The sequence below is a fragment of the Pararge aegeria genome, chromosome 22 (genome assembly GCF_905163445.1).
Source record: "Pararge aegeria chromosome 22, ilParAegt1.1, whole genome shotgun sequence".
Taxonomy (NCBI): Eukaryota; Metazoa; Arthropoda; class Insecta; order Lepidoptera; family Nymphalidae; genus Pararge; species Pararge aegeria.
This window is the reverse complement of record NC_053201.1, coordinates 11,149,132-11,160,182: the sequence shown is the minus strand read 5'-3', so window position 1 is coordinate 11,160,182 and position 11,051 is coordinate 11,149,132. Positions and strand designations below refer to the sequence as shown.

The following is an 11,051-nucleotide window of genomic DNA, read 5'->3' as shown; positions in this document are numbered from 1 at the left end:
AATTTTTTTCTTTTTGTATAACTAAAAAGAATTTTTTTTTTTTGACGGCCAATTGGCGCAGTTTGCAGCAACCCTGCTTTCTGAGTCCAGGGCCGTGGGTTCGATTCCCACAACTGGAAAATGTTTGTGAGATGAGCATGAATGTTTGTCAGTGTCTGGGTGTTTATATGTATATTCTATGTATGTATTTATGTATATTATTCATAAAAAAAAATATTCATCAGTCGTCTTAGTACCCATAACACAAGCTACGCTTACTTTGAGGCTAGATGGCGTTGTGTGTATTATCGTAGTATATTTATTTATTTATTTATTTATTTATAAATTGCACATTAAATATATCTATTTGTGAAGAATGTATAGGTATAAGCAATAGTTAGGGTCAGCCTAGCTAATCCAGATTGGTCGCTGTAATGGCGACAAAAGTGAAGCTTGAAAGCTTTGCCATATTGCGATTCCTTCGATGTTGAATTAATCGTAATGATTATCATCGGAAAGGGCAGATTCTGTAAAGCCACACCTAACCTTAAGACAAAATGGTAGATGCATCTTATGGATCCTAATATACTATGAGGTATATCGCATCGTAGACGGATCGTTTGGTAACGATAAGTTTATCCTTGTTATATTTTACGTATGTGTGATTACGATGTTCACAAAGTAAAAAAAATTATCAACGAAATTTTCTGAAACATAATTTGTGTTATTATTGATTTAATTCTACTCATAAAACAATGAACAATTAATTATGGTTGCGTTCATAATAAATTGTGTCCAAAGATTTCATAGCAATACATTAAAACTAGAAGATTAATATTAAATATAATATCTACCGACATTATCTGCGGTACAAAATTGTATACGAATATGTCGTGATATGTGTATCTAGATAATCAAAACGTTACATAAAATTATAAAAATATATGCAAGGAATTTGTAATCTAGTAAAATAAAAAATAGAGAAAGTTTTTATTCCTTAAAAGAAAATTTAAAATCAATTTGTATTTTTAAATTCCGCATAAATATGTAAAACACAAATCTATAATGCACTATATTTACAGTGTATAATATTTTGCACAAAGCAATTATAAATTTACAATATTAAATTAATCTTTTTTCTGTCTGTTACTACTGTATATATCGTTAAGTAACTGACAGAACAGAATTTTCCCGCTCGGCCCCTAATTAATCATAATTGAAGTGACCAAATCAAAATCCATGCTAACATTATGAAGGTGAAAGTGTGTCTGTTTGTTTATTTCATGTCTTTGTTACCTACGTTCTCTTCAACCACTAAATACCACCAATAAATTAATATGAATTTAAAAAACCCCGGCTTTCAATATAGCGTTTATTATTCTATTAGCCAAGCCCATCTATTTGATACCAACATTTTGGTAGTTATTTACCATTTTGTGGCGGCGGCCATCCTGGACCGATTTTCATCAAACATAACTAAGAACACTTCCGATAAATACACCATATAAACGAAAGAACTATAATCAAAATTGGTTCATCCGTTCGGGAAATATGATGCCACCACACACGCACACATACAGACACACACACACACACACACAAACAAACACATACACACAAACACACACATATACAGGCACATCCGATAATAACACCCCGTCATTTTTGCGTTCGTTACTAAAGGAGTCTACAAAACTGTTCAGCTTTGTAATTTCATAATAGGTTTTGATTGGGTCAGCTCAGTGATGATTAAAGGGGCTGAGCCGTAAAATTTAACAGTCATGTGTTTTTACAGTAAAATAATTTAAAATTGTATTATTACCAACGACAGGAAAGTATGATAAATTATTACGACTTAACAGTCAATGATCAATAATGTTTCGTACATCAATGAATTCCATTATAATCTTATAATGTCATACTCTAACGATATGTTACAACTGTACAATTATATTATACAAATATCCTCCTTATCTAAGATCCTTGGACGGCAGAAGTCTGTAAACGACTACTTTGTAAGGATCGTTAGCTTCCGAAACGCTGGACAAGCAAGTTTTATAGGTACTCAAGTACACGAAAGCTGTTGTTCTATTCAGGAACAAGTCGAGTATTTTATGTAAATAATTTTCATGATACACAGTTATTTCAAACATGACAAATTATTAAATAAATAAAATATTTTTTTTAATAATACAGCGCTATCTTTGAGACATTACAACGATATCAACTTCTTAGAAAAAGAAGTGACTCCTTCCATAAAAAAAAAATTGATCACATGAAATCTTCACCATTAAATAGATTTAATTACGATTTAGACGATTTAGACGATTAATAACTAAAAAAATCTTTTTGGAAAATATTCTTATTACTACAAAGGGAGATTTGTATTACATTCTGAATATAAAAATGAACTACGAAATATGCTAACAGCATGTTAGGATTTCAAGTGAATACTTATTAAATAAATAAAATTATAGAAATAACAACCCCTCCCATTCATTGAAGCCTAGTAAAATGTCAGCAAAATTTCACCACCATTAACTTTCCACCAGCATCTATTATAAAACAAAGACCGTGGTTTAAAACTAGAGATAGTGGCGCAAGAGTTAATTAGGTTAGGGGGAGTGGTGTAAACACTTTAACAGGCGAAGTTCGGAGTTTGAACAACCCTTCTGCATGTTTACTTTGACGACAAAATGCGCTAGTGAATAACTGGCTTCATCATCATTAAATGAGAAAATGCTAAAATGCTATGCAAATTTACTCACAGTCAAAAATTTAAGCAACGTGTTGCAGAAAATATAACATAGAAATACAGATGTTTATTTTAAAAAATATACTTTTGCCGAAGTTTGAATATACACAAAATTTTTGAAACAAAAAGTTTTGCTTCGTTGACTTTTTATACTTAATAGGCGATACAATTAAATCAGTAGTATGAAAGCATAATATTATGTTCTTTTTTAATTTGAAAATACAAAACTCCGATTGTTAAATTCTATTTTTTTCAAATTTCAGCTAATATAATAAGCAACTCTTTCTAACCAAAAATAATCGTTTAATTACTTTTAATTTCGATTCGGAAAACCTATAAAAATACGTAGCTTCGTAATAACATACTCGTATTTGTAATGAAATGCTACCTTTATAGATTTTCATATTATTATTTCAACTACCTAATCGGTATATGTATATTATATTTTAGAAACTAAATAGGTATAAAGTTTCAATATGATGGAAATAAAATGAAACATGTGTCCTCATAATATACCTACAACAAATTTTACATTTTGTTTTATTTTTTTTAAATAATACTTGTAGTTTATCTATTAATATCATATAACAAATATCTTAATTTGAGGGGATTTCTTAATAAAATGATATGCAAAAAGATGTGTACGAATTGGGATAACTTCAACGATATTGTTTTTGTTATTTTAATATTTAGTAGCTTTAATCATTATCACCAATCACCATAAATATCAGCCCCGTACAACAAGCATTAAAATTAATTCCAAGCAATTTCCAAGACATCATTTGATATTTGATAAATGTTAAAACTTCAACGGATAAGTTTCGTCCGTGGAAGCGTTCATTAAAACTTGAAAATGACCTCCATTCGATAAATTTGACGCCATTTAAGCTTGTTTATAATTCTAATATTCTCTTCATCAAGTTGAAATACGCTCGTCTGAAATTTTGACGAGGATTTATTAAGATTAATTTGTTCCCAGGGAAATTCTTGCGTTATCCAGCCTTTCCAAATATACTTATTGGTCTGGTCTAAAGAGGTCACCTTTCTCCATGTTGGGTGGCGATAAGAAAAATGAGAGTCGTGAAGAGTAGGCTCACGTAGCTGGTTGTAGTTTTAACGCCGCTTTGTAGCTCTGCGAGGCTCGATCCTGAGAACAATAGTAATAATTATTATCAGCCAAATGAATATCCCAATCCTGGGCACAGGTGTTCTCTTCATGAATCTACGGAGCATTATCAATCTATGACTGGCTCACTATAGAGCAAAGATCTCCTCCCAGAATGAGAAATCTTCAGGCTGACCCAGTGTAGACTAATAGGTTTCACTCGCCTTCGAAAACTTTATGGATATCTCTCAGGCATGCAGTTTCCTCACGATGTTTCCCTTTACCGTTGAAGCAAGTGACTTATACTTATAGTACTTCTTTAGCTTGAATTGAATTAAAAAAAAAAACAATTCATTATGAACTATCATTTATTGATTTACTTTTTTTTAATTCTTACCAATGACAAATTATATGAATAAAACAACACTATTAAAAAATTATAAAAAAAAACATCCACTTCTGCGCTTGCGGGGCTTTTGAATGCCCAAGCTACTGGCGGTCAGGGCTCCAGAGTATGGAACCTCCTCACAATACGCGCTGTTTCAAGCTTCTGTATCCAACAACTAAGTGAAAGGTTCTTAGGATGTTGGTCGAAGCTTTTTGCGGGAAGACTATTGATTGAAACGACTATCGGAACAATAACGGTCGACGCAACACTCCACATGGTGGTAATCTCATGAGCAAGGTCCAAGTATTTAGAAACTTTTTCCTTTTCAGCTTTCACCAAATTATCGTCATGTGGAATAGTAATGGCGACAATTATTGCTTGGCGCACTGATTGTTCGACTAGCACTATCGGGTCTATTAGCTGTAATCAGTAATAATCGTTCGATCCAAGTATTGCATTGCTATTTATAAGAACTGTTATTATTATTATTACTGACAAAGGCGTGCCGCCAAGTGATTATTCCTTACGGTACTATACCGCTGGTGTATTTTATCATGGTGATTACCTTTGTTAATACGCCACTGCTGCAGACAGATATTCCAATTCATAGAAGCCATAGATATTGAACTAAAACCCACTCCACCATTTGGATTAGTGGACTTAATTTCTACTTTTATATTTAGGTTATACTTGAAAATTTACGGTGTCTAGTTCATAGGTTTGAATCTTTAAAAGAGAGATCCCAACTTACAACGAACCTCACTCTGAGTAATTAGAACTCTGAAGTCGAAGCGCTTTCTCTGTTATCTTATACGTCTCTGTAATCTAGATGGAACTTTGTCGCATCCTGTTACGGTTGACGTCCGGACTACACAGCACCGTCTGCTTAATTACTTCTAGTTCAAGTTATAACTTGTTCACTTTAATGACACCGGTGATGATAATCCACCGAGCTGAATAAATAGTTCAATCAAAAATACCAGAAAGCCTTCGACCTGTAGTTCCTATCATTCAATGAATGAATGAATACACTTTTATTGTACACCACATACAAATTGTTAATAAAAAGATAAGTAGAAGAAAGAAAGGAGAAACACTTTATTGCACGTATACACACAAGAAAATAAACAGTAAGGAGTATACAGTAAACAATGTAAACATGCAAAGGCGGTTTTATTGCTGCAAGCAATCTCTTACAGGCAACCTTTGCAGATATGACTTACAGCATGAGAATGAGATAGTGCGAAGGGTGTTGAAATAAATACATAAATACCAAAATACATAGATAATTTAAATAAAAATACGTTATATATAAATATAAAATAATTATCTTTATATATAATAAAATTGGAGTGTGTTTTTAATATTGAAATAAGCGTTTTTTAATAAATATGTACGGTACGGTAAATACACCAAAATAACATATATATTTTTTTTTTTTTTTTACAATTTTTGTCTGTCTGTCTGTTTGTTCCGCCTAATCTCCGAAATGGCTGCACCGATTTTGACGGAACTTTTATTAGTAGGTAGCTGATGTAATAAGGAGTATATAGCATCACGCTAAAACCAATAAGAGCATAGCATCAATGAAGAATGTTTTAAAATCGGGCTTTTTTTGTTTTGAGAACTTCCGCTGCGTGCGCGTCATAAACGGTTAAAATTTCGATATAATCATATATGACAAAGTTTATCCCCTTTAAAAGTTCGAAAAAGAGTCCTCGACAGCATTTCACAAACTATCAAGTTAAAAAAAGTCGTTGACCAAAAGTTGTAAGGATTCATATAAAAAATTAAAGGCCGAGAGCTTTCTGGCATTTTTTATTTAACCCTGTATAAGGTTAAGGGGGATAGTTATGGGGGAACCATTATGGTTTCTATAGTATGGGATGAACTGTCCGTAATTAGGCTCATGCTAACATAAGGATATTATTTAATCTTATGCCAGTGCAAGATCTTAACTGATAGTAGTTAAGTGTATGTGTTCTATACTAGATATGACCTGCGGCTTCGTCCGCGTAAATTTCGGTATGCAGCGTACTGCTACATAGTCTATACCTATAGTCATACATGAGATTATTGACAAACATTTTTTTATCTTTCGTAATAAATATATATTTTTTTCTAATAGTATCCTATGTTACTTCTTATACCTCCAAGAATACGTGTACAAAGTTTCATAATGATCGGTTAAGTAGTTTTCGCGCGAAAGCGTAACAAACAAACTTACATTTACATTTATAATATTAAGGAAGGATATAATTAATACCTGCCAACGCGTTTCTGGTAGTTTTATTCAATTCATACCAATTAGTTCTTATAGGTAAACGAATTTCTTTCAACCGGTTTTAATTCAACTAAGCGATCCTAACTTACAACGAAGCTCACTCTGGGTAATTAGAACTCTCTGAAGTCCGAAACGCTTCCTCTGTTATCTTACGTCTCTGTAATCTAGCTGGAACTTCGTCGCATCCTGTTACCATACTAACTCACTCAACGTCCGGACTACACTGCGAATAGGGTGTTTATACAATGAATTTGCTTGCATTGCTTTTCTTTAGGACTTCCAGTTGAAGTAAGTAGTTGTCCACATTCATGACTCCTACCGGTAATCCACCAAGCAATGTAGGGTCGGGGTACGGAGTCGTTGGTATGAATAAATACGATATTGCAAACATAGCCATCTAGCCCCAAAGTAATCGTAGCTTATATTATAGGTACTAAGATAGCTGATGAATATTTTTATGAATTTAATACAAATAAATAATTATAATATACAGATAAATAAGCAGACACTGAAAAACATTCACGTTCATCACACAAACATTTTTCAGTTGTCGACTCCACGGCTATTGGTCTCAGAAAGCAGGGTCGCTGCCCATTGCGCCAGCCGGCCGTCAATTGGTCAGACCGTCAACAGTAAAAGGCCTGATAAAGAACCTGATGGCAGTAACAAAGAATCTCCAGGATATGGTATTTATTTACTGATCTAATGATGCCGTTTGGTGTCGGCGGATCAGAATACAGTTGTCACCACCCCTCTTCTTCCCGCGGGTGTCGTACCAGGCGACTAAGGGAATGTAACGGAGAGAGGGAAGCAGCGTCCTCTGTGCTACTACTACCATCTCCTGCGATCATCAACCCGTGTGCCCAGCGTGGTGATTATGGATTATGGGAATCCTCCAGTCGGGAGAGAGGCCTTTAGTCCAGCAGTGGACTGTAATAGGCTGTTGATGGTGGTGATGATATGACTCATGTATTATGAAAAACGTATTTTTATTTATAGTCTCAAAGGTGTGTGGAGTCCACCAATGCGCACTGGGCCAGCGTGGTGGACTATGGCCTTGACCATTTCTCATTGTGGCAGGAGACCCGTTGAGATGATAAAGATATTTTTTTCGGCTAAAGTTGATACTTTCGGACATAATAGGGCAGTTTTTCTAAATTAGTCAAAATGCCTATTGAAACGGGTGTCAATTTGTTCCTAAGGAAAATTTTAAGTACAATTTCCACAAAAAAGAACCCAAACCCCGATGAATATTCAAACAAAGAATAAAAAAGTATATCTACACAAAAAGGGCCCGTTACGACTAAAAGTTTTCTAGATTATGGTCCGCACGTTTACAAGTTAACAAACTTTCCTCTGGTATAGCGCAATTGAGAAATCCTCATTTGCATAGTATGAAATTTTAAGGAGCTTTTCCCAGCATGAGCTTGTGATATTAATATTATGAACGGCATAGGTTAAAGTAAGTATATTTATTGTGACGCAAGTCATTTACGTGTACTTATCGACAAAACCTTACAATCATTATTATCAAAGCAAGATTTTGTCCCACAAAAGCTTCAATATAGAGCTTTGATAATGATAATTGTAACAACAAACTTGTAACACAAATTATTTTTACTGCTTTCATTATTTTTTTTCTTTTATTAATTTTTGTAAAAGAGACAAAAAAAAATCATTTACAAATAAAATTTGGCCAGGTTTCTTTAATTCAATACCTTATATTTTATTTAAAACACTTACCTAATTCATATAAGTCAGTGAGTTAAAATATTTTTGCAATTTTTAAATGAAACATCGTTTTCCCACCACCACAAAAATGGGGAACTGCCAAATCAAAAGTGAATGAATGGCCATCTTCTAGGTGAGAAGATTCCATCTGTATCATCGTTCATCAATTAAAATCATCGCTTGTCTAAGTATTAAAAAAAAAAAGGTCCATCTCCATGTATAATAAAAAAACTAGTTCCATTGAAATACTTCTAAAATATAGACGATGAAGAATAAAATAAATACTACGTGTACAAAAGCCTGAAAAATTTATAAAATTTTAAACCTCTATAATATCAAAATAACTATTGCTAAAACGGTTTTTTTTCAGAATACGTTTTATTTGCGCCACCCACGCAGTGTCGCTCCAATAAATCCTGAACAAATCAAACGATATTTTAAATAATGGCTATTGGATAGTCTATTAGTTTTTTTTCTACACAAAATCCACGCCTAAATTTTAAAAAGTGTCCGGGTTTTACTCATACTTCGAGTTCTACTTAAAAAACAGTACAGTACAGTTTTTCGCGTAGTTATACCGAAATACTGTGAATTATTTACAAATAATAACACCCGCAAACCCACAATGGGACAGTTTGGGGGGTCTATGCTCTAAAACCTTCTCTCGTGATATTATAGAACCCTATTTCATTCAAAAAAACAATCGGATAAAATTGCTGGCCACAGTTAAAAAATGAAAAAAAAAAAACTCCGGTATATGGAACGGAAACTCCCAAACCACTAAATTCTCACCATGGTAACGAATCGTAAATTGATATGATATCCGGTATCAGATGATTTATTCAGATATCTTGCGTACAAACATCTCAGACCCTTGTCTCGAAGGTAATAGCGAAGTTACGATAATTTTGTATATTTGTATCAAGTTGTCATAATATGTTATTGATATTGGTATTTCTTGTCCCGCATTGCCTAGTTCAAAAAAGTTTCAAACTGCCAACATACGCATCTACAGTATAAGAGCGATTGACAATAACAAGGGTCGAAGTATATGAAGTAGAAAAGCAGAGAACTAAATTCCGACCACGGTAACGAATCGCAAATTTGTGTGGCCGCATCCAGTAACGGATTTTACGATTCTTTGCTTTTTTCAGTAACAAGTAAATATTCTAAGAGATTTCGCTTCATCCGAAGCTGAAAATAATAAGGGTCAACATCCCCGGTATATGAAATAGACACTCGCACAGCACTAAATTCCCGCCACGATAACGAATCGTAAATTGATATGGCCGCATCCAGTATCGGATTTTACGATTCAACGCTGTTTCCAGTAACAAGTAAATATTCAGAGAGCTTTTGAATAAAGGGGATTATACATATACAGGTCTCGGTTGAGGTCGCGTAGCCAATAAATGTTTCCATGTAACAGCGAAGTTGCGATCGTCTGTTTTAATTGTATCGAGTTGACAAAATAATGTCTTACCAATATCAGTATTTCCCTTGGTCGTACATTATTTTTTAGAGTGTAACAGAGTTTCTAACTTTGAAAATACATATCTACAAAATTTGATGTATTGAAAATAATGAGCACCAAAATTCCCCTGTACCTGTATGAAATAGAAAATCGCACAGCACTAAATTCCCGCCACGGTATCGAATCGTAAATTGATATGGCCGCGTCCAGTATCGGATTTTACGATTCAACGCTGTTTCCAGTAACAAGTAAATATTCAGTAAATGTTTCCAAGTAACAGCGCTGTTGCGATCATCTGTTTTAATTGTATCGAGTTGACAAAATAATGTCTTATCAATATCGGTGCTTCTCAGAAAGTCTTCCTAAATTTAAAAAAAAAAAACTAAAGGACCACTTCCTATGGCAATACTGCGGTTATTTAAACTTGTTTTTTTTTCTTTGCTCTTTTTTGTATTAGTAGTTTTGTTCTGTAGTATATACTTTATATATAACTTAAGTATTTGTTTTTTTTTGTAATTAATTCTAAAATGTATGTTTTTATTCGCGGCACTAGATACGGCCAGTTTATGTCACAGCTTGATGGATCTTACAGCTCATACACTCATGTCTCTCTTTTTAATCAATTTTTTTCTCCTTCTAACTGACATTCTAGTTTTTTATTCGCAAGTTGTGGCAAGCTCTAAGTGGGTCTACAATATTACATTAATCTGTTTTTTACGTTTTTGTTTACTTTTATAAGATTTATTGTAAACTGTTCATTGTCCATTATATAAATAAATAAATCGGTATTTCCCTTGGTTGTGTATTATTTTTAGAGTGTAAAAGAGCTTCTAACTTCCAGTATACATAGCTAGGGTATACGATGTATTAAAAATTAGGAGCACCAAAATTCCCCTGTATATGAAATAAAAAATCGCACAGCACTATATTTCCGCCGCGGTAACGAATCGTAAATTAATATGACGTCCAGTATCGGATTTTACGATTCAACGCTGTTTCCAGTAACAAGTAAATATTCAGAGAGCTTTCATATAAAGAGGATTAAACACATAGCGGGTTGAGGAATTGTGGCTTGGTAAATTGTTTGTGGATATGTAATTTTTTCCCATACTTTCATCCACTATTCTACGACGTGTTCTATTACTAAACAAATTCAAAAGAGATATTTGCCTTCCAACCAAATAGATCCAGAAATTGGCGCATTCAAAGAAACATCAAACAAACATTAGGTATTTAGATGGCATCGGAATTTAAAGTGCTTAAGTTAAATTTGCTATTATTCACGACAACAGGGTAGAGATTCTAAAGGCTTTTATTATTATCTATCCCAAATAT

The 11,051-nt window shown here is 33.4% G+C and overlaps 1 protein-coding gene across 1 annotated transcript in view; it reads right to left on the bottom strand.

Annotated features, from left to right (window-relative positions):
* Nucleotides 1-3,771: 3,771 nt before the first annotated feature.
* Nucleotides 3,772-11,051, bottom strand: part of LOC120633804 — a 61,317-nt gene continuing 54,037 nt past the window's right edge. The window contains exon 8 of the mRNA XM_039904160.1: nt 3,772-3,881. Coding sequence (XP_039760094.1) covers nt 3,772-3,881 — 110 coding nt within the window. The remainder of the gene's footprint in view (nt 3,882-11,051) is intronic.